The 25,970-nt window shown below is 36.8% G+C and overlaps 1 protein-coding gene across 1 annotated transcript in view; it reads left to right on the forward strand.

Moving 5' to 3' along the window:
* The window catches only part of LOC144439940 (cell adhesion molecule DSCAM-like), a 76,833-nt gene that overhangs the window by 35,593 nt on the left and 15,270 nt on the right, over positions 1-25,970 (forward strand). The window contains exons 7-20 of the mRNA XM_078129173.1: positions 8,301-8,596; positions 8,970-9,000; positions 17,099-17,371; positions 18,104-18,388; positions 19,206-19,325; positions 19,490-19,660; positions 19,904-20,203; positions 20,737-21,036; positions 21,762-21,832; positions 22,367-22,604; positions 23,428-23,730; positions 24,330-24,469; positions 24,990-25,149; positions 25,482-25,599. Of these exons, the coding sequence (XP_077985299.1) occupies positions 8,301-8,596; positions 8,970-9,000; positions 17,099-17,371; positions 18,104-18,388; positions 19,206-19,325; positions 19,490-19,660; positions 19,904-20,203; positions 20,737-21,036; positions 21,762-21,832; positions 22,367-22,604; positions 23,428-23,730; positions 24,330-24,469; positions 24,990-25,149; positions 25,482-25,599 (2,806 nt within the window). The remainder of the gene's footprint in view (positions 1-8,300; positions 8,597-8,969; positions 9,001-17,098; positions 17,372-18,103; positions 18,389-19,205; positions 19,326-19,489; positions 19,661-19,903; positions 20,204-20,736; positions 21,037-21,761; positions 21,833-22,366; positions 22,605-23,427; positions 23,731-24,329; positions 24,470-24,989; positions 25,150-25,481; positions 25,600-25,970) is intronic.

Consider the following 25,970-nt stretch of genomic DNA (forward strand, 5'->3'; position numbering starts at 1 on the left):
AATCAACCCTAGATTTAATTCTCACAAGTGAAATTCATGTCTGACTGAACTCGAGATTGATGGCTGTATAGATGGATGGATGGATGGATGGATGGATGGATAAATGGACGGATTAATGGATAGATGGATATATGGATATATGGCTAGATGGATTGATGGATTGACGACTGGAGGGAGGGAGGGAGGGAGGGAAGGAGTGATGGAGGGAGGGGATAGATAGATAGATAGATAGATAGACAGACAGACAGACAGACAGACAGACAGACAGATAGACAGACAGACAGACAGACAGACAGACAGACAGACAGATAGATAGATAGATAGATAGATAGATAGATAGATAGATAGATATATATATAGATAGATAGATAGATAGATAGATAGATAGATAGATAGATAGATAGATAGATAGATAGATATTTCTATATCGACTCAAAGTGTTCGTTATAGACTGAGTTTTACCAGTAATAACATACCGTAATTCACCCTAGTTTCAATATCTTTGCTAATTAACTTTACTTTGATCTGTGATCGACTCGTAGCTAACTAATACGCACACGCATTGACAATATTGTCAACAAAGTCAATATTGCTCTTGTCATGTTAATTTCCTTTCTATGCACTCGACGATGATGATTATTATATATACACGGATTGCCTTTACAAAGAATTACGTATGGCGATTCGTGGTTGGTCATTTGATTACAGTGAAACAACGCACACTAATGTTAAAGTAGGCACAACAATTCGCCAATGGCAAGCGGCGTAACAGCGAAGTAGACAGCTTTGGGCTGAAAGTGACAGCTGTGTGGGGAGTAGTGATTGGGCATTGTGGAACGGTGCATTAACCGTATAATGACAGATGTGTGCATAGTCCGTCCGAGTGGGTAGTGTGACGTTGTCGTCATCATTTGCTACTAGTAGACACTCTCATACTACAACTTGCTATGCTGTGTTATGGCATGCTGTCCTAGCTTCAGTCATGTCACTTTGCACATCGGAGATTTACTTCTTCTGTCTGTTGTTTGTTTTTCAAGTGCGGTTAGACTGTAGTCAAGGTAAGACATTTACAATACAGCAGCTTTCATTTCTACTACTTTGCTACTAACAACTGACATATCTAGCACTCCTTAATTCCTAGTACATTTCTCCTTTCAAACCAATCTGTCCATATGTCCCTCTCGTTTTCAAAAGTAACCTCGCTTTTCTCTAACCCTGGATATTTCAATCACAACATCATGTTTCTTGGTCAATAACTATATTTACAGATCCATTTCCTATGTTTTCAACCGCCACATTCTGTCTCTTAGACACAAAAGTGACAGTACTATGGACATATATGTGAACATAGTAATATTACCGACATGCAAATATGATTTCGTTGCCAGCGAATAGCTGTGTAGAGATGAAAACGACGTGCAAGAATTTTACCACTTACAGCCGATAGAACCGATTGCAAATTAATAATTGCTATCTAAGCATACCTGAGTCTAATATTTTGATGATGCAATGTGTGAAAATTGATGAAATAGTGATTTTTTTAATCTCTCTCGTATTCCATGCGAAAATGGAGTATGAAGGAAACTGTGATTAATGTAATGAGTGAGTGAGTTAATGATGGTTTCTACAACGAATTTATTCTTATAAATGTTGTGTCGTTTTCAAAACCGAGGATTGTTGGTAGTTCTACTGACTGATTACTAAAAATATCGATACACAGACTCTGAGTAAAGTCGGTCGTTGTCTTCAGTTGGTACGTCGATACAAAACATGTGTTGAGGTGACTAGGGACTCGTTTTACTCGAACTGTCACAACTAAGTGACAAGCATACACACAAACGAAACACAGCAGCGTTGTTTACTGCATATAATAGTAGCAGTGTATGGATTGAACTAACGTTACTTCGTCTGCACTGATTTCATGCTGTATTCAGTCAGTTAGTGATTGTCATCTTATGTAATATAATCAATAATTATACAAAAATAATGCAAGCCATTTTACAGTTTGAGTGAAATCACGATAGTAATCAGTGTGTAGTGGTTACAATGCCAACCGATATGCAGTGGTCACAATACCACACATAGTACATTTACGTCACAATATTAAACGGTATGCAATGGAAATACTAACCGCTGTGCAGTAGTCACAATACCAATTGTTACGCAGTGGCCACAATACCAATTGTTACGCAGTGGTCACAATACTAACCGTTATGCATTGGGGAAATACCAACCACTGTGCCACAATACCAACCGCTGTGCTGTAGTCACAATACCAACCATTATGCAGTGGTCAGAATACCAACCGTTATGCAGTGGTCACAATACCAACCGTTATGCAGTGGTCACAATACCAATCATTATGCAGTGGTCACAATACCAACCGTTATGCAGTGGTCACAATACCAACCGTTATGCAGTGGTCACAATACCAACCGTTATGCAGTGGTCACAATACCAACCGTTATGCAGTAGTCACAATACCAACCATTGTGCAGTAGTCACAATACCAACCATTGTGCAGTAGTCACAATACCAACCGTTATGCAGTGGATAAAATACCAACCGCTGTGCAGTAGTCATAATACCAACTATTGTTCAGTGGCCATAATTCCATCGCTTACCATTTGGTATTATCACTTCCTGCATAATGGGTGGTAGTGTTATTATTGCATAACGGTTAGTCACAATACTGGCCATTACGTAGGGACCACAATACCAGGTGGTATGCAGTGCCACCAATACCAATCATAGCAATGCCAACCATTATGTAGTGGAACAATACCACCCACTGTACAGCAAAGCCACACTCTAAAATGGTATGCAATGGTCACGATACCAACCGTTATGCTGTAAAGTGACATTAGCAACTGGTCTGCAGTGGTTACAATACTAACTGGTATGTAGTGTTTATAACACCAACCATTATGCAGTGGTTACAATACCAAACGATATGCAATTGTCAAATAGAGAAGTCACGACTGTTTTACGGGCTGTATCCGAAAAACCTTTGGTAATACTATAATTATACCTCCTCAAGCATAATTCTGGACAAATCGGCAAAATAATGGCGAGTTGGAACGTTTTGACTCATATTCCGCGGTCACCGCAGAACAATTGACGCATACCCGGGTTGTGGCGACGTAAACAATAAGGGTATACAATCCCTGTTTTCTGTTCAAAGACAATAACTTGACTTGTGCGTGGTAAAGGTATCTTTACTTACAATACTGTATCGCATTGTTCTTACGTAGCTGTTCTTAAAATTGTAGTGTGTGGTAAACTGTTGTATACATGATACGCTACCTGTGAATTGAATTCGGTCAGATATTAACCGTAATAAAAATAGTACTTATCAAACCAATTAAAAACTAACCAATCAGACCTCGTCTAGGCCTGTATAAACTGATAATCATTTGAAATTTACATAATTTCAAATTACTAGTTTGTGGTAATAGAGGCATGTTGTAGTTCCTATTTGACCCTCACCCTAGACATCTTTACTCACTTACTAGTATTATGTATCGACTTTCACTTTTCACTTGCAACGTAGCTCGAACTCAGTAATCTCCGTGAACAGGTTAAGATGGTTGCTCAATCCACCTGTCATGTCCTACAACCATCCTTATAAAAACGAAAATGTAATGTTAGATTCTGCCTTTGTCGGAATTATGTCAAACGGTTACGAAGATCGGAGATTCCTCACCCTGGATTTGTTTCAAAGCTTTCAACCTCTATGGAGAAGTAAACCCCCGTCACAGATTCTAACAAATGGCCGTTGAAAGTGTGTGTTTGATTTTATACTTGACTTTCACCTTGTATATCATTACCTATACCTATATTTCATAAAATGTTTGACTTTCACCATGGATAACTTTTCACATATCTTTTGTATGTTTGATTTCAAATTTGACCTTCCCAAAGGAGTGTTTTACAAACATCTAATGTGTATCTGATTGCATATTTGACATTCACTATGTATATATTTTTACACATATCCATTGTGTATTTGACAGTCACCATGGATAGCATGATTACCGTGTCCATGGTGTGGTTGATTTCAAACTTGAAATTCACATCGATATCTTCACACATGCCTATCATGTATATAATTTCATATTTTACCTTCACCATGGATATAGCATTAAACAGATCGATTGTGTGTTTGATTTCAAACTTGACATTCACCTTAACTTGTATAGATTTACACATATCTATTGGGTTCTTGATTTCCTATTTGACTTTTTCCCATGGATACCTTTACATATCTCTACCGTGTATATAGACATCCACCATGTATGTATTGTGACTTTGATTGATACACGTATATATTGTGACTTTCACCATGGAAAGCTTCACATATATATTTGTATTTGACATTCGCCATTGAAAGCTTTACACATATCTATTACCAGTGTGTATTTGATACATTACTTAAATGTAACCACTGTCTGTTTGGCTGGCTGTCTGTCTGTCTGTCTGTCTGTCTGTCTGTCTGTCTGTCTGTCTGTCTGTCTGTCTGTCTGTCTATCTGTCTGTCTGTCTGTCTGTCTGTCTGTCTGTGTCTCTGTCTGTCTGTCTGTCTGTCTGTCTGTCTGTCTGTGTCTCTGCCTGCCTGCCTGTCTGCCTATCTGTCTGTCTGTCTCTGTCTGTCTGTCTGTCTCTGTCTGTCTGTCTGTCTGTCTGTCTGTCTGTCTGTCTGTCTGTCTGTCTGTCTGTCTGTCTGTCTGTCTGTCTGTCTGTCTGTCTGTCTGTCTGTCTGTCTGTCTGTCTGTCTCTCTCTCTCTCTCTCTCTCTCTCTCTCTCTCTCTCTCTCTCTCTCTCTCTCTCTCTCTCTCTCTCTCTCTAATATTATGGTTCTGGTGATATCGATAGTTACTCCACCGTCTAGGAGATGTGATTGTGTGCCTAATTTACTATGTTACATTGAAATCTTGTTTTGTCATTAGTTCGATGATTTGCAAAGCATGTCCTATAAAACGATGCTTAACATCCCCAACAACATTCAATCTTTGTTTTGCCATTAACCCGATCATTAGCACAGGATGCATTACCATGGCCTACATAAAATAAGGCCAAAATCCATCATAAAACAATCACACACATATATATTACCCTTCATTTTCAGTCACCCTGAAAACGACTTCATTTACCTCGCTACCCAAACAATTTCAACATGATGGTAGTAATGAATCTCTGTAAAGTACTTTGCACTTCTGAATGTATAATTTAGTTTATTCTATGTTATCAGTTTTTATGGATATAGTTTATTTAATATGTTAACATGAAAAACGCGGTGCATGTTCACATAAAAAAAAAACATTGTATGAATATAGCTCATTCTATGTTAACAGTAAAACATGTAAAGTTCATTCTTTGTTAACAGTAAAACATGTAAAGTTCATTCTATGTTAACAGTGAAACATGCAAAGTTCATTCTCTGTTAACAGTAAAACATGTGAAGTTCATTCTATGTTAACAGTAAAACATGTAAAGTTCATTCTATGTTAACAGTAAAACATGTAAAGTTCATTCTTTGTTAACAGTAAAACATGTGAAGTTCATTTTATGTTAACAGTAAAACATGTAAAGTTCATTTTTTATGTTAACAGTAAAACATGTAAAGTTCATTCTTTGTTAACAGTAAAACATGTAAAGTTCATTCTATGTTAACAGTAAAACATGTAAAGTTCATTCTATGTTAACAGTAAAACATGTGAAGTTCATTCTATGTTAACAGTAAAACATGTAAAGTTCATTCTATGTTAACAATGAAACATGTGAAGTTCATTCTATGTTAACAGTAAAACATGTAAAGTTCATTCTATGTTAACAATGAAACATGTGAAGTTCATTCTATGTTAACAGTAAAACATGTAAAGTTCATTCCATGTTAACAGTAAAACATGTAAAGTTCATTCTATGTTAACAGTAAAACATGTAAAGTTCATTCTCTGTTAACAGTAAAACATGTAAAGTTCATTCTATATGTTAACAGTAAAACATGTAAAGTTCATTCTATGTTAACAGTAAAACATGTAAAGTTCATTCTATGTTAACAGTAAAACATTGTAAAGTTCATTCTATGATAACAGTAAAGAAAACATGTATCAATATACGCTTATTGTATTCTATGGTAGCATAAAAATGTTTGTATGAATAGAGTTCATTCTATGTTAACAGTAAAACCTGCATCGATCCAAACGGAATGAAAAACTAGTTATTGATGTTGACTCTAGTCGGTAGACATTTGACCAATTATTGCGAAAGGGCTGTACGTTGAAGTTGACAAATACGTCTATAAATACTGAAGTAATTGGTGCTTAGGAGGCTGTGGAGTCTTGTCTCATGTAACATAGGAAATCAAAATGAGAAAATGGACAACTGCTACCTAATATAAGAGCCTTTAATGTGGCTAATAATACAATAAAGAAAAGACTTCAGTTGTCATGGTAACTAGTGCTATTACAATACAATAGTAGTGAGCAAACAAAAGATGCGTCCTACTTTGTTTTATTACACGGAAATGTCGCAATTTCTCTTGTAAGCGACAAGCTTTCTCATCGCAGATGGTGCCGTGTAGAGTCAATATGTAGGGAGGAAGGGAGGGAAACCATGGCAAAGTAAAATTACTGTCAAACCTCCTCACATCTGGCTATATTTTTATATCGGAAACTAACTTTGGTGGGATTGGCTGGGCTAGTCACGGCACCTTCCGATAAGACTCCAGTTCCCCTAATGACGTCAATAAGTTCCAATACCATTGTGGCCAACTCCTGGCGCCAACTTAAAATCGCACCAACGATTTATGATGAGATAGTTACAGCGGAAGACATCAAGCTCATATTATGTTAGACTCGGAACTTCGTGTAATCCAGTTTAGTACGTGGAAAACCGTGTACTGTAGACTAAACACCATCACAGAAATACAAACAATATTACACACACACAGAGTTGATGAAGACACAAAGATTGACACACAAGGGGAGGAATGACGTCACACATGATGGTGTCTGATGAAAAATATTTAATTAATGACTTATTATAAACATTATCACATAGTCTTGAGGTAACTGGTTTAGTTGAAAGTATGTGCATTGCTGGTTTTAGTATGACCATTAACATTTATATTTATGACGTTGGTTTATAATAGTGACATCATTGTAGTCAACACGTCACATTCTAGGTGGATTGTGCTGTAATTTATGCATTATGTCGTGTTCACGGTGTGTGGTGTGGTGCAATGTATACATCTCTGACGTCACATTCTTGGTGTATTGAGCTCTAATTTATGCATTCTGTCGTGTTCCCGGTGTGTGGTGTGGTGCAATGTATACATCTCTGACGTCACATTCTTGGTGTATTGAGATGTAATTTGTGCATTATGTCGTGTTCGTGATGTGTGATGTGGTGCAATGTATATATCTACGACGTCACATTTTGGATGCATTGTACTGTACAGTACTATATGCATTATGTAGTGTTCGTGATGTGGTGCAATACATTAATGACGTCACATTCTTAGACTAAAGTGGTGTGTTATGACGTCACATTCATAGTGACGTGTGGTGCATTGCAGTCAGAACGTTACATTCATAGCGTATGATGTGGTGAAATACATGTACAGTCATGACGTCACTTTCACAGTGTGTGACATAATGGTCATGACGTCACACTCAGTGTTTTGTGATGCGAGAAATACGTTCATGACATCATATTAAGGCGTGCAGTGTGATGCAACGAATACATTCATAGCATCAAATGTGTGCTGTGATACTTCACTTGAAATATAGTCATGACGTCATATTTGTGGTGTGTGTTGGGATGCATTTGGTATATACATTACAGGACACAGTTTTGAAGCAGTTGAATTGAAACTCTCATCTGTTCTTGATACAAATATAGACACTCATACAGAATTGGGAAACGATTTGTAAGCTGTGTAATCCTTATATAATTAGTTGATTTAATCGGAGTATCTGTCTTATGAATTAATGTAGTAATTACATACCGACAGTACATATGTAGTCTATGTATGTTTTATTAGTTAGGAATATGTGTACGTGTTTATCATGATAAGTTTCTTGTGTCCATCGAATACTTGTGAACCATCTCAAATTCTATATTAAAAAGACCTGATACAAGTTAGTTGTCCTTATCAAGCACACACATCCTACATGGCCGAACACTAGTACTGTATATGGTAGTTCATAATATGAATAACGCCTTGCTTTTTAGCTAGATGTCGTATCTCAGTTAACAATCTAACTGTACTATTGTTGGCTTCTCTTCCCTCACAGCTGCATTGCCTGTTCTTCTGGAAAGTTTTGAGGAGCAGACCCTCCAGCCTGGTCCAGATTTGCAACTCACGTGTGTAATCGTCGGCAACCCCATACCCAATGTGACGTGGACACTGGACGGACTACCCGTACCACAACAATCTCGGTTCAGTGTAGGCGATTGGATCAACCTGGATGGTGACGTCATCAGTCACGTGAACATCACTGGGATTCGTGTAATGGATGGAGGACTTTGGCGTTGCCAGGCAACAAGCGAAATCGGGGAAACGTTTCATGAGGACAGGATCAACATCATTGTAAGATATTATCACATTTTTCGTTGCTATGGTTACATTTATATTTCACATTGTACAGTGTTGTTCGAGATTATTTCGAATGTTTTAAAATGAGTTGCATGGGGATGAATCGAGTTGCCAATTCCCAAAGAAAGAAAACAAATAAGACGTGTGTCTCTCGTGTTATTTTTCAAGGAGTGTGGAAATATTGAATGCTCAAGTATAACGTGAAAGTACAACACAGACATCACACTATATGTGTCTTCAAGTTAGCACATTACAATTATCACTTTCCAAGCATTATGACATCACAGACTATGCTAGACTCAGTCTGGTTTAGTCCATGTCAGATCACTTGAGATTAATGAGTTTGATAATGTTTCTATGGCAACAGTCACTTTACAAAGATGACGTAGTCGTTGCTAGTAAATGCAGTTTTACAACGATTCACAAAATTCCAAACATCTTCGCTTTTAAATCCTTGATGTAACACCTTTACAAGCCTTACAGCATTTGTCGGACCATTAGAGTTCTACTGAGTTGTTATATCCCTCAAACTGTAGGGTACCGAGGTATCTGCTATTTTCAGAGGCTCCACACCAGCGGTCAATAACGAGTCTATGTAGGGCAACATTGGAATGTACAAACATGGCAAGGCAATATAGGGTAGGATTGGAATGTACAAATATGGCAAGGCAATATAGCGCAGAATTGGAATGTACAAATATGGCTGGGCAATATAGGGTATAATTGGAATCTACAAATATGGCAAGGCAATACAGGGCAGAATTGGAATCTACAAATATGGCAAGGTAATATAAGGCAGAATTGGAATCTACAAATATGGCAAGGCAATATAGGACAATTGGAATCTACAAATATGGCAAGGCAATACAGGGCAGAATTGGCATCTGTCAACATGGCAAGGCAATATATATGGCTAAGGACTAGGTAAGCTGTGATATGCATTAGCTATGACGGCTGCTATGTTCGATATTTACTCTCTCTGTTCTGGATTTATATTACAAATTAAATTTTCTAATCATATTTTTAATAAACGGAATAACATAAAGATTAGGAATTGTATAGAACAACTTGCCTACAATTAGTGCTCTATTGTTTTATTTCTTTACACTGACCAATGGCAATGGATTGACTGCAGTGCTTTTATCTGATGCCTTGTGCATTCTATGTCCTAATGATCACGTGATCCACTTTCTTGCCCATCTGTTCGATTTTAATTTCATTCAGTCAAGGACTAACTACTTCTCCACCAGACTACAGACTCTGATAAACAGTGTACGTAGCGTGGAACTGAGCCCTGGCGGAAAACACGTGCGTTCTTTTATAATATTCAATTTGCGTACAGTTGTTCCCATTGAAGCCGTCGCCATTCACATACACACAACAACGGATCTAGGAGCAGCGACAACGTTGTCGCGTGTTAACGTCGGTTTAAGATGGTGTGCTAGTGCCGAACTAAGAAACATTCGACATTCATAAAAAAAATCGGATTATACAATTTAGATAGACTGTAATCGTAAAAGCTCAATGATCATTGGAGAGGTGACCTTGCCTATACAATAAATAATTGATGGTGCAACGAACAAACAGCTTTTTGATAGCATAACGAACAAACAAACTTTAACGCACCTTATCTACTTGTATAGGCTACATTAGCTTTACACAACAAAGTTACACTTAAAGTACACAACAGTCTTTGTTACATCTCGACAATATGTGTAATAGACTGAATATTTCTTGAGTTGAAGATGTCACAAGACTAATAATGGGCAATGTTTATGTATGTACAAATCATTATATAACCAACCGAAAAATATTTCCGAAATTAAAAAAACATGCAAACACATTTTGTGACGTTTGATCTGCATACTAATTCGGTTACAATGTATCGTCATTATCTCTGGCAAACTGACATAAATTTGTCAGCAAAATCGAAGCATAACTATCATGTCTGTAAACGTATACTATAACGAAAACCGGCGAATATAAGGGGCGAGATCAATAGTTCAATGTAGGATAAAAAACTAAATTCTTTTACTTTGGGCTGTTTTTTTTAGCCATTTTAGTTCTCATCCTATAAAAACAATTTTGCAATTTAATGAATCTGTCTTGTACCCCTAAATATACATATTTATAAAAGAAATGTCAAAGTGAGAAATGGAAGAATTTTTGCTATAGTAGATGCAAGGCACTAAAATGAATTAAATCGTCAACAAAAGAACCATTTTCACTCACTACACACTGGTTTTATATTCATAGTACTACATACTACTACATGCAGATTTTAAATTGATTGTGCAGTTTGAAACATTTTTAATTTTGGTCAATTTAGTTAAGGGGGGGGGGGGGCAGGGTCTGAGGCCTAACTAAAAGAATTGTTGTTTTTTATCCTACGTTGAACTATTGATCTCACCCCAAAAATGACCGTACCTGACGACAGAGTGGTCTAACCTGGCTCTGACAATTGCAGTGACTCGGCAAGAACTGTACCGTATCAATCGTACCTCGGTGCAATCATGTTGTTCGAAACCATTTCGTATTCGTACCGTCGCCGTCATCGTAATGTCTTCAACAAGAGACATTTAAACTAAAATCTCAAATGTAAACGAAAGTTCATTCTTACACATAGGAAATAAAAACGTGCAACTGTAATATATATTTGAATGCATACACCAGCGAATTAAAAACAACACAGACACAAAACCAATTTTCCTCAACTATAATAGATATTAATATGAATATGTAATCTTACTCTGTTTATTCAGCGTGATATTGCTGTTCTGTTTGATCACTAAATATCCTTCTATGACGTATATTACACTTGCACGTACAGGATTGTATGTGTGACCGTTTACTGATGCCGTCATACAGACCAATTTTGATGAGAATTCGACGACTGTTTATTTTTGTTATCAACACGTACTGTTCTACATTTCCATGTGTTTAATAATAACGGCAATTACACAACCACAACAATTTCTACACCTGTATCACAGTTTCATTATTCTGCCGATATAAAGTAAAAACGTTAGTGTAATTATATATATATATATATATATATATATATATATATATATATATATATATATATATATATATTAGTGCATGGTGCATGGCTTTAAGTGATAATTGGACCATGTACATTTAGTTAGAATACATTTGCAGTCAGTAACTGTGTAGAATTCGGAACCCTGTGAATTTAGTTACAGAACATAGAACCATGTAAACTTAGTTACAAAATGTAGAACCCTGTAAATTCACTTACAATACATTTACAGTCAGTAACTCTATAGAATACGAAACACTGTAAATTCACTTACAATACATTTACAGTCAGTAATTACGAACTCTGCAAACCTATCAGTTAAAAACCACATTACATTCGTCAGCAGTAACGTTATATAGTCGAAGTGTAACACATTCAGTTCAGTTTACAGTGCATGTAATTAATGTGTAAGGCGGTGGAATCTGAAAGACTCGATCCGGTTACACAATACATCAATATAAAAGATACTCTAGCCCAAAGCCAATTGACTACAATATAGTTATATTCAAACACACAACTATCAGGGGACCGTGTACTTTAATTTACCTTGTAATAAAACACACACACATATATATGGTGTATGAAGGAGTCGTACAGCGTGTAGTACGCATTAACAACACGTACGTGATAGCTTGTATAGTACGAATTAAAAACACATACAGATGTAATAGCTAGTATTGTACGAATTAAAACACAGAGTGTATGTGTTTTTTATCAAAATAGTACCTTAAATAATGTCATCATGCTTCATGTGTGCTTAGATCGGGATGGGGATGGGGGTGGATGGGGTGGGGGAGGGGTTAGAATCCGGCCCTTAAGAAACGTGGTGTTTCTATCTCTGAGATTATAGTGAGGTTTAACCTACCTCTTTGCATCATATATGCGACTTGACCCCGTGTATTGGCCCAATGTAATGCAAATACAGGGCCAGGTTTTACTTGGCCCTTATTTTCTGCCTTAAAGGTAGACTTTAGACTCTAATTTTCTGAAATGTATACTTTTGACCTTTGTTTATTGGCTGAATAGACTGTTCACCCTTATTTCTCTGGCTGAAATATAGACTTTCGGTGCCTAGATTTGGAATTGTCTGTATAGTGAATCCGCCAAGGTGTATACCTGCACCCGTTCTCCTACTCTGACTGTCTCTCCCCGTCTGTCTGTCTGTCTGTCTGTCTGTCTGTCTGTCTGTCTGTCTGTCTGTCTGTCTGTCTGTCTGTCTGTCTGTCTGTCTGTCTGCCTGCCTGCCTGCCTGCCTGCCTCCCCCCCTCTCTCTCTCTCTCTCTCTCTCTCTCTCTCTCTCTCTCTCTCTCTCTCTCTCTCTCTCTCTCTCTCTCTCTCTCTCTCTCTCTCTCTCTCTCTCTCTCTCTCTAAGGTTATGGTGCTGGAGATATCGATAGTTACTCCACCGTCTAGGAGATGTGATTGTTGGTGTCGTCGTAGTAACTTATCAGCCTGTATTAACTAATACACTATCACTGTAGTGTCAATTATATTGGGACATGTAAAATGAAGCAATCAACAAATATTCATTTAAAGGTTGATAAGATATGGCGTGAACTAATTAGCAAAACAATGTGAGGCGAATTTAACAAAATTCAAGTAAGCATTGTTATAATTAGTGCTAGCTATGTGCAAACAACAAGACATTTTCAAACCCAAGGTGGCTCAGATATTTCAAACTAAGTGGTGAATTTCAACAAAACGGGAGAGTTTTGTATCATGCTTGTAGTAGCAGCATATGTAATTCACAAACTCATATAAAGGAATTAAAGCCATCAATCATGACTAGTTAACTATTCAACCATGGACGGTTGCTAAATTATGACCGTTATTCTAATGATGCCGTTCTGTTTGTGTGTTCGTATACCACACTCTTATTGTCTCCAATGTACAAACTCATCGACAGTCGTCAGCTCTAAGAATGAAATTTAATCTTTATGTAACCATACTTTATGTTAAAGTGGCCATATGGATGAGGATTGGATATTTATTTTTGGATTTTTAATTTATAAAATTTTTTTATCATGGCTTCCTACTTGAAAAGTCAATGTGATACAACAAGTGCCAAGTCCTTGTTTGAAACTCAATAAATTGTAAAAGATTAGTAAATGTGTGTAAAGGTTTTGTTATTGTACGTACAATTGAACAAAATGTTTACACATTTTTACTAGCTATTTGCAATTTATTGAGTTTCAAAGTAGTGAGTTAAAAACACAGACTTTGCCAATGTCGTTTCACATGGTAATTTTGCAAGTAGGAAGCCGTGATAAAATATTTTTTTAAATTAAAAAATCCAAAATAAATATCCAATCCTCATCCATATGGCTACTTCAACATTAACACTAATATTTAGTTTTCACTTGTAACGATTCGGCATATCTGAAGTGCTGTCCTCATCTAGCCATCACAGTGCAGTATTAAAGTTAAGAATACGTGTAACACACGCAGTTTCGGCTTCGATGTTTGATTAAATCGACTCTAATATTTTAAAGAAACCCTATCATGACGTCATTATCCTTGCCACTTCTTGCCTAAATTGTATCAATTTAATCTGTTAGCGATTTGAAGCGTGCATGACAGGAGAGTGGAGCCAGTGAAAATTTTTAATCGTGTTAAAAGTCACTGTAGACTATCTCAGTGAAAGACTTATCACTAATAATTCTACCATTTTCCGTTCTGCACCCTCGGTCTGACATTCACATGAAGTCATGCACTAAAACACTGATTAGAAAAAACTAGAATGTATGAGTTTACAATCTTGGTGAGTAATCATTTAAATTGGATTACTTGTGATTGGCTTGGAAATACGACAGTATGAATCAATGAAATCAGCTACAAAACTGACCTGGAGTGTTGTAATTTGCCGCTACTCTATGTGATGAGATTTGTACACAGTCACGGGGACAGTGCACACAAGATAACATATAATCATACACCTGTACACCTACGTCGGCTCCCTTATAACACAGACAAGTGTCTGTGCTTATAATCCCCATTGCTAATACCGTCAACTTATAAACTCCAATGCTATGCCGTCAACTTATAAACTCCTGACCAGTTCCATTTCGTTAACTTGTAAACCCCAGGGTTATATCATCGACTTAAATTCCAGTGACTTGCTATAAAAACGACTTACAAACTTTAGTCCCATTGTCGACTGATACACTCCAGTGCAGTGTCATATAGTATATTGTCAACTATAAACACCAGTTTTATATCATCGACTTTTAGACCCCATTGCTATATCGTCAACTTCTAAGCTCTAGTGCCATTTCGTCAACTTAATAAACTCTTGGGCTATATCGTCGATTTAAACTCTATTGACGTGACGTGCTATATCGTGCACTTATAAACTTCAGCACCATTATCGACTTCCGAACTCCATGCAGTGCACTGTGCCTTACATTGTACCGTCAACTAGTAAACTCCATTGCTATTATGGTCAATTCTCTTGTCATCTCCAGTGTTATCGCTGACTAACTTATAAATCTCAATGGGTATTTATTATCGTCGACTTCTATAATATCTACAATAACATTCTGCATTTAAAGAAATATTTGTAAAAGATCTACAGGTCGGACGATTCTGTTTTTTTCATAAAAAATGGTGTTCTACCCATTTCTATAGCTCAAACTTCTGTCGTCCAATCACATTGGTCGATTGATTAACCATACCAATATTTTTTATCGATAGATAGATCGTCCAATTACAAATACGGTTACAAACAAGGATCACTCGTCAGTACTTGATTGGTGACACTACATAAATATGTGAATTGTATTAAATTCGGTTAAGATTTTATTAATAATCTACTTTATAATAGAATATATTTTCAAACAGTGTCACTCCAATGAACACGCATATAACAAAACAATATTTCAGTTCTGGTAGAATAGTCGCTGTAGTAACTTTATTAGTTCTTCGCTCCGTTTTGTTAATCGTGACAGACTTCGCAGACTTCGACAGATAAAACAAATATTTTTTAAAAAATCGCAACAAAAAATGCATTGTAAAAAGATAACAAATTATTGACAAAAATCCAAGCTATACATTTTTAGCAGCTTTACAAAGCAACCACAGAGGAATTACGGCTGTACTAGCTATTGTTTTGTCGGTATTAGCAGCTCGTGTTCACGTCATCGTGGAGTATTCGCCTTCTTTGACAGAAATGAAAAGCGTCAACTCGATCGTACCTAATAGCCTTTTAACTAGGTAAGACCTATGGGAAAATAACCCTGCCAATAGCTTGATCAACAACGACACGTGACTACACCACTTTGACCCCCAAAGGGGCGTGATATGAAAGACCCTATCATACCGTCTAAAGAAAATAAACCCCGATATCTTGGAGATTTCGTACAATACCTGATTAGCATACAGCTGGGCTACCTCAGGACACCCTTCGTCAGTCGATGACGTCATAATGACATGTTGATGTCGGAGTTTAGATAGTTGATAAAGTTTTTAAGGGACGGTAGCACAATGTCGCACAAGCTCAACAAACGAACATCATTCTTTTTGGTCAACACCCTCCTCCTACAAGAACGTTCACAAGTGTGACATCAAACATTTATATATAATGTAAACTATGATAAAAACTGTAGTGGTCACACCACTAGTATGATTGATGTAATGTAAAAACATGATTGTAAACACATTAAACACCAGCACCATATCTCACATTAGAAGTAAATTTTTACCAACTTATCAACATCTCAGTAGTAAATAAAAAGCTGTTATCATTGAAGGGGTGAAATTTTTTCGTCGAAATTTGGTTATAAGTGCGAAAATGAAGTTCAGCAATCGCAGTGACGTCAGACCCCCCCCCAAACGAAGTTCGCTTTTATACTGAGCTTGTGTGACATTGTGCGATCGTCCCTAAGTGACAAGTACTTTCACAGACAGACTGTATCGAAACACACGCTACTACATGTGCCCCCTCATAGACAGATCAGAACATAGACTACAGCCATCTATTCCTCATAGACAGCCTGAATCAAACACAGAATTCAGCTGCATGTACCTCTAATGAAGTTTGAATCAACTGCTTGAAATGCATGAAAATTCTTGTTTAGAAACATTACTAGGGGTTCAAAGGAATGGCATTGCATTTCGCATTTTGACATTTCATCTAACAAGTTGAAGACAAGATTCGCCATCATTAAAAGCGATAATTGAATAAATAAATTAATTTCTTTGCCTTTTTTTTACATTTAATTTTCGTCATCGTAGGGATGCCTTTTCTACTTCAACCTAGATATTGACGAGGTTTACTTGATATAGGGTTATCTGTGAATTGAAGTCCCAGAATGAAAAAAAAATCGACCCCAGACGAGCAAATGTGTGGGTGGAAAAAATGCGCCTATCGATGGTGCGCCCTCAGTGGTGATAATAAACAACATAGTAAAAATAATTTGTAACCGAAAAGTAATTTTGGATTTTTTTTATTTCAGGAAACCCTTACGTTCGACCTATGCCTAATGTGACAGCCGTAGCTGGGAGAGACACAGTCATACACTGTCGAGTAGCAGGTTACCCCGTTGACGTTATTGAGTGGCGTAAAAACGGAGTGCTACTGCCAACCAATCTGCGGCAACATGTCTTTACAAATGGTACATTCATTATCGAGAGTACAGAGAAAGGACGAGATGAGGGGGAATACACGTGTGCAGCGAGAAATCCACAGGGACAGGGCTCAAAAAAGAAAGTTTTTATCACAGTCAAGGGTAAGTACATTTGCATTGCTAGACAATGTACCCGCATTACACCATTTTAATAGCTAGCTTGCCATTGAATGCTGTATAAACGCGACACGGTTGAATACATACAGAACATTGATGATGGAGCAACTTGTCGCATGCGAGAGGTCGCTTTGTCAGTAACGTTTGTGAGCACACATATACAAGCTTAAGTACACGACGCTTGGTGTTAAGACGTCGTCTGAAAATTGAATATTCCACTAGTCTTTACATGAATGCGACAGTAGGGCATCATTCATGTGTACTTCGCGACTACCGGCTAACAACTTGCGGGCAGACGTAAATCTGTGCTCATGCACAAAAACGACTTGTTGCGTTTATTGCCGCGAAATTTCCACGTGTTCATGTTCACAATAGCCAATTCATGGAGGTAGAATAGGACCACAACTAACACAACAATCATTGCTATCCTCCTCCTGCCCCTCCTCCACCTCTTCCTCTTCCTCCTCCTCCTCCTCCTCCTCATCATCATCATCATTACCACCACCACCACCACCACCACCACCACCACCACCACCACCACCACCACCACCATCATCATCATCATCATCATCATCATCATCATCATCATCATCATCATCATCATCATTACCACCACCACCACCACCACCACCACCACCACCACCACCACCCCCAACACCCCCACCACCCCTACCTCTGGTGCTAATCCTTCTCATTTTTTATGTTTGCTTTATTTAGTTCCACCAGAAATTACACCGTTTGAGTTTCCTGAGATGCTACGTCAAGGAGAACGCACGCAGGCACCATGTGTGGTATCCACTGGAGATATGCCGATAACTATAACATGGAAGAAAGATGGCGGACCAATCCCACAAGGCATTGGAATAACTATTACTCATACAGCGGGATTCAGCAGTACATTGTCTATTGGTGATGTTTCACCTCACCATGAAGGCAATTATACATGTGTTGTGAAAAATGACGCTGCACAAGTCACCTATACAAGTGAACTGGTGGTCTTAGGTAGGTGAAATTAATTCAACAAAATTACAAGTAAAGTACATTACCTTAGCAGCATTCTTATATTGCCTCTACACAATCATGTGATGGCACTCCCTAGGCACATCATAAAACTAATGAACATTCGCTTTCTCGGTCGACACCATAACTTCCGATCTGCACACTTTACTTGCATTACTATAGGTGCACGTGGAAATAAGGTGACGTTCTTGTTCTATTTTGACCCTCTAGCATGATGTAAAAAGCTATTGCAGGTACCGCACCGAGAACTGAGGCTGTTGATAGGTGAAACTCAACCTTACATGTCAATGATTAGTCTTACAAAACGTATCTTTTTGGGGGGCTCACATACCAATTAACTCTAAGTAGTTGTAATTAAGGCAAAAGGAATTGTTTCAATGGGATGGTCATCTGAGTGGGTTAATTGGTTGTTTTGGTATGTTGATGGTTTCAAAGGGTGGGTCATCCTAGTAGGTTGACCATTTTTGTAGGTTGGTCAGTTCAATGGGTTGGTCATTTCAGTGGGTGGGTCATTTCAGTGGGTGGGTGATTTCAGTGGGTGGGCCATTTCAGTGGGTTGGTCATTTCAATGGGTTGGTCATATTATGGGTGGGTCATTTCAATGGGTGGGTCATTTCCTTGGGTGGGACATTTTGGTCATTTCAATGGATAGGCCATTTCAGTGGGTGGGACATTTCGATGGGTTGGTCATTTCAGTGGGTTGGTCATTTCAGTGGGTGGGTTATTTCAGTGGGTGGGTTATTTCAATAGATTGGAATAGAAAATGAAATTGATTTCAATTTAATTGTCTACTCTATAGTACCACCAAGGTTTACTGACACTCCAGAAGACCAGACAGTTGTTTTGAACTTCCCAGTTACTATACCTTGTTCAGCGGCTGGAACACCAACTCCCATCATTCAATGGAAGAAGGCAATGGGTAAGTAGAATGGAGTACAAATCCATAAAACTTTGTTTATATATATTTCCAAGAATAAAGTGCATTGTACAATGACTTAAAAAGATTATTTTCTATGAAAATCTTTTTTACACTATTTCTCAGGTACACCACTAAGTTACATCTCAACAATTTTTTTTCTGTAGGCCCAGGAGCGTCCAATTTTGTGAGTCTCGTTAGTGACCCAAGGTTTCACATTGGGCAAAGAGGAAGCCTTACAATATTGGGATCACAAGAAGAAGATGATGGGTACTATCTGTGCCATATCAGTAATGATGTCGGCTCTGACAGTAAAACAGCTAAACTAACAGTGTACAGTAAGTCATTCAACTAATTTAGTACCCCACAGTCAATGCCAAACTGTCAATCAAATGGCCAAGTACTTTATATGCAAATTATCATTTCTACATGAGCCTGTTATCAACCATGCATTTGTAAGGGCTAATTTGATTGATTCTTACTGCACAGTATCATCTTACTAAAATAATTTTGACATATTTTCATTTTTCCTATTTACATGATTCCAGTAGATCAGTGTTTGATTTTACTTTGAATTTCAGTACCTGCTTATTTTGAGAATCCTACTGAAGTAATAGAGGTGAGGAAAGGGCGACCAGCAACATTGACCTGTGACCTTAGAGGTCACCATCTTGACCCCATTGATTGGAAAAAGAATGACTTTCTGTATACTAGTATGTCTACAACATTGTATGATATCACGGAAGAAGAAACCAGTTTTAGCAGATCATCTGTTTTTGAGATCCATGAGACAAGAAGAGAAGATACAGCTAATTATACATGCGAGGGTAAAAATCCCTACGGACCTGTAGTTGTCAGGACAGTTCTACTCATTGTACAAGGTAGGGAGACTTATTTGTGGTATAAGTTCAGTTCAGTACATTCTACTACCAAACAAAAATTACTATAGAGTTTCAATTAGGCATCATGACACTTTTTTGGGGACATCTCACACAACATTTTTTGCTACAAATTACGTCAATCAAAATACAGACACTGATGCAACGCAAGGTGATGTAACCAAGGTGATGTGGACACTCAACCAGAAGTCCGTTAGTAACTCCTCTGGATGCAAATTAATATTGTCATCATCATGTATTTAAATTAGGTCATTTAATGTCATAGGCCCTTGCCCCCATTCTTAGCCAATCAGCAGGCGACAGGATTGATGACAGGATTCACATAATGCATGTATTTATATTTTCATATTTATATTTGCATATTTATATTTGCATATTTATATTTGCATATTTAACCTGTAGACTAGGAATACAACAATCTAAGAAATACTACACACCCTTTGCATTTATGCGACATTCAGAAATGGTAATTTCATATGTAATTGCTGTAACCAAATTATATATTTATTCAACAGAAGCCCCAGAGACACCAAGTAATTTAACAGCACTGCGTACACAGAGTAGAGGTGCCACTATTTCATGGAAAGTGGAGTTTAATGGTAACAGTGATTTGACTGGCTACACACTGGAATATAAAAATGATTCTGACCCATGGCAGGGAGGTTTGCCACACGTACGTGTTGAACCTAATGAAACCAGTTACACTATAACTAATCTACACCCGTACTATACCTATAATGTACGTATCTATGCCTTCAATTCTATCGGTGTCAGTCAGCCCAGTAGAGATACTCTCTTCACAACTCGTCAAGAAGGTAAGATATTGCTGCATGTCTTTTACACCTCAGAAAGAAAAAAAAAATCATTGAGAGGGGGATGTATATATTGGTGTGTTTAGTGCTGGTACAAATAAGAATCAAATTAATCTTTGCAACTGTTGGCATTGAGTAAGTCATTTACCCAATATAAATTGCAATTAAAGGACCATAGAATGATCAATACTTTCCTCAGAAATCGATGACCTGTATGTGTATATATTTGTATAGACATTGACAAATCAAAGAACTACATGCAAATTTGATTTAGACATTGACAAATCAAAGAAATATATGCAAATTTGATTTAGACATTGACAAATCAAAGAACTGTATGCAAATTTGATTTAGACATTGACCAATCAAAGAACTGCAGGAAGGCAAATTTGATTTAGACTTTGACCAATCAAAGACCTGTATTTGTTGACCATTCAAAGACTTTTATGCATGTTTAAGATATTAACTGAATCTTAGACATTGAAGACACATGTAAGGTGGCTGGGCTTAAGTTAATATAGATTAAAACTTACATGCAATTTGTTGACACGTAACCATTATATATATAGTGTGGTAATGTTTAAGTTTCTACACAAGTAAAATACCTTGAGTTTGTTAGATCTGATAATGTATGAAACAAAACACTACAGAATGTTTTCTGTAACAGATATTTACCTTGCCTTTATTCAGAACCACTGTTCATAACAATGTTGTATTTTCCTTTGTAGCTCCAAGTGGTCCACCATTGAACATTGAGTTAGAAGCTACAGGCTCCCAGAGTGTGGAGATAAGATGGAGAGTAAGACATTTGATATATATATTTCAAGCGAAAGAGATCAGTACTGTAGTTAAACAATGAATATATCCATCAGAAATAAGTCATGTGACTGTCAGCATTAATCATGTGACAGCTTTAATTATTTAACTGTTAATCATGTGACAGTGTTAACCATGCCAGTGTTAATCATGTGACTTGTTAGTTATTTGACAGCGTTAATCATGTGACAGTCAGTGTTAACCATGTGATAGCATTAATCACATGACAGTGTTATCATTTGACAGCCAGTATGAATCATGTGACAGCATTTAACAGTGCCAGTGTTAATGTGACAGCAGTTTATCAGGTGACAGTCAGCAATAATCATGTGACAGTATAATGTGACAATCAGTGTTAGTCATGTGACAGTGTAAATAATATTGGCTACTCATATAAAAGTTTCTTATTAAATGAATTACAACAAAAATGAAATCTAATGGCAACACAATTTGGTTTACACTTAAGTTGTTGTGGAAAACATGGTAGTTATATTCTTGTTAATTTGTTGTCTCCTAGCAACCACGAGCTGACTTGCAGAATGGCGTCTTGAGAGGATACTACATCGGTTACAAGGAGTTTAATAGTTCACTACCGTATATCTACAGTCATGACAATGTGGATACTAATAATATTGAAACATATTCGCTAAAAACTCTCAAAAAATTTACAAAATACAGTATCGTGGTTCAAGCATTCAATGACATTGGAGCAGGTCCTCGATCTGAAGCCAAAGTAGTGATGACTTTGGAAGATGGTAAGTATATGTCAAAATGTAGTGAGATAAGTATACTACCAAAATTAAGATACTATAGCATTTCAATTAGGCACATGCATCACTGTGTGATATACAAAGTGAAATATAATTAGTTAAACAAATTCATTAGTAAATATAGCTAATGTGTCTTTATATATCTATATCTCAGTATAGTTCCTAGCCATTCCCCCCACCCCCACCAACCACCCACCCCATACACAAATGATAATAGGCACATGCAATACTAAATTATATTTTTTGTCATGTACACTTTCCCAGTCTAAGTTCTGTCATTCTTTTTGGTGAAAATAAATTGAGTTAAAGTTTTTCCTTTCACAATGTTTCTTATGTCTTGCACAACATTTTTTGTTGCAAATTACATAAAATGCAGAACCTGTATATATATATATAAAATGATAATTTTATTTCACTGTGAACATATATCAACATCACTGACAAAGCTAGTTCTTTGTGTTCAAAATTAATTAGTTAAAAAAATGTCATTAGTAAATATAGCTAATGTGTCTTTATATATCTCTGCATAGTTCCTAGCCAGTTCCCCCAATACACATTACTGTTTCAAATGATAATAGCTATGTTATCTTTATATCTCTCTGTATATTTCCTCACCAGCCCCTCTCCCCCACATTAATTGTTCAAACTAAACCAACTATCTGTATTTCTCTGTGTAGTTCCTAGCGACCCCCCCCCCACATTAATGGTTCAAACTAAACCTATCTTTATTTCACTGTATAGTTCTTAGCCACCCCCACCCCCACATTAATGGTTCAAACTAAACCAATTATCTTGTTTCTCTGTACAGTTCCTAGCCAGCCGCCATTAATGGTTCAAGCCACAGCACACAGTTCTACTAGTATTATGATTGTATGGAGTCCACCACCTCTACCATCATTGAATGGCATCCTTCAAGGTTATAAAGTCATCTACAAAACAGTCAGAGCTGATGGAGATGAAAGTGGAACCTTCGTTCAGGAAACAAAGTCACTCCGAGTCACAATACATGGGTTAGAGAAGTTTACAAACTACAGTGTAGAAGTCTTGGCTTACACCAGAGTTGGGGATGGTGTTAGAAGTGAACCCATCCATGTTAGGACAGAACAAGATGGTAAGACCCTCACTGATTAATACTAATTTAGTAGCCTGAGACAAGCTATTCATGTCAGGACAGAACAAGATGGTGAGACCCTCACTAACTAATACTAATTTTGTAATAATAGCTTATTATAGTGAGTCTATTCTTCAAAGGACATAGTGAGATAACAAGAAGACCCTAACTGATTAGTACTGAAAATTAGTAGGAAGTCAGCATATTAATATCTGTTGGAACAGTTCACAGTTGAAGAGTCTATTTGTAAGACGTTGTGTTTGTAAAGAATAAAAAAGAAAAATCAGTGTGGTTATCTCTCAATGCGTGTTACAGACTCCCAAATGAGAAGTATTGTGAAAATGTATAGAAAAGTACATAAGTTTGATTAAAAAAAAATTCACAGCATACCAACTAACAAAGTAATTAAACTTTTTTGTACTTTTTGAATGCATATACATATATGAACTGTACATTGTACAACCGACAACATATTTGTTTCATATTTTTCAGAGAAATAATTTACAGCTTGAATCTCTGACTATTTTCTTGCAATAGTGGCTAAATTTCTAAAGAATTTTGAACTAAATTATGTTTATCTGTGGACATTTTTATTGCAGTACCTGAGGAGCCTGCTAACATCAAAGCACACGCAAAGAGTCCAACAAGTATCATGTTGTCATGGTTAGCACCCCTCTATCCTAATGGAATCATCAAGAAATACACCATATACACAAGATACAAGGAAGGCAACAGAGAAGTAAGGAAACAATCCATTAGTAATTTGGCTTTGGTTTTCACATAAGTGTTTTCAATTTAGTTCAGTTAGGTTGGCCTTGTTTCTTCTGACCCGTCTGGCCCTATATTTCTTCAATCTAGCAAAATATGTTTAAAATGGACAACCCTCTACAGCAGATCAGAAAAAATATCACACAGTCACTTATCATAAGATGGCGACCCCACAAGCATGTCTTTGAGCAAAAATTATCATTATTATTAAATATTTTCATTGCTGAAATTCGAGAACTTCAGTAAAACAAGTGGTTCATATTTTCTTTTGATCTAAAGTATCATTCTAAGTCATTATTTTTTGTGATTTAAAAGAATCGTCATTATGGATACATACTCTTGTTTTTTAAATCTTTTTTTTTTTATCTGGCCTACTAACTCATCATTTTTCAGGTGTTATGATGAGAGAAAAAGAATTAAAAATCTGCCATCCGCTTTGCTTTCAAGTTACTCTATTGATTAATTTAATTGTCATTTTTGATTACAACTAGATGACTGAAGAGTTGGTACTGGAGCCTCCCCCAACTATATTGTATCATACAATTACAAATCTACAAACCAATTATGAGTACGATTTCTGGGTGACTGCTTCCACTATTGTAGGAGAAGGTGCCCCGTCAAGGATTGCAACAGATATATTGTTAGACAGAGGTATGTTGTGTATAATGATGGCATGGTATACCGCCCTCTATAGTTTATACTTATATTTCATAATCTTGAGTATGTAGTGTTCCATGAGGGCAGAGTATAGCGCCCTCTGGAGTTCTGCTGATGTTTCACTAGATGAGGCAGTACTCTGGGTTCTATAATACTTTATACAAACAAACAAAACTTATGTTAGTGTCATTTATAAATCATAAATGAATATATTTTGATTGTAGGTCATATTTTTGTGATAATTGATATCTGCCAACTTTTTTTCCAACTGCTATTATTTATGGCATTTGATATTTAATAATGATATTTCTGTCACATTTATTCAGTTGCTGCCAGGATTTCATCTTTTCCCCTTGTGCTTACAACGCCATGGAAACGAGATGTTGAGTTGCCATGTGTTGCCGTGGGAGATCCAGCGCCAACAGTAGAATGGAGAAAAAACAGGTATTTATGAATTTTGAACGAAAAAAGAAAATTAAATAATTAGAAATGCTTTCACTATTCATAATACAAATAAAATAATAGTTTTCTTATTTCCTTACATTTTGAAAAGGTGTCTTCGGGTGTTTTGTTTGTTTTGTTTTGTTTTTTGTTTTACATTTTCCTGTTGAACTCAAAGTGGCCTGGGTGAGATTTGGATAATTTTCCATCTAATATGAAATAAAAACAACCCAGAAAAATTCAGATATGGCCTGTGTCCCTTTAAAGACCCTGTTTGGATTATAATTAAAATCTAGGTGTGCACAATGGTTGGTTGGCAGAGCTACAGAAAAGGTAGTCCAGAACAAAAGAATAACTCAATGTTATCCATATTA

The sequence above is a fragment of the Glandiceps talaboti genome, chromosome 9 (assembly GCF_964340395.1).
Source record: "Glandiceps talaboti chromosome 9, keGlaTala1.1, whole genome shotgun sequence".
NCBI lineage: Eukaryota > Metazoa > Hemichordata > Enteropneusta > Spengelidae > Glandiceps > Glandiceps talaboti.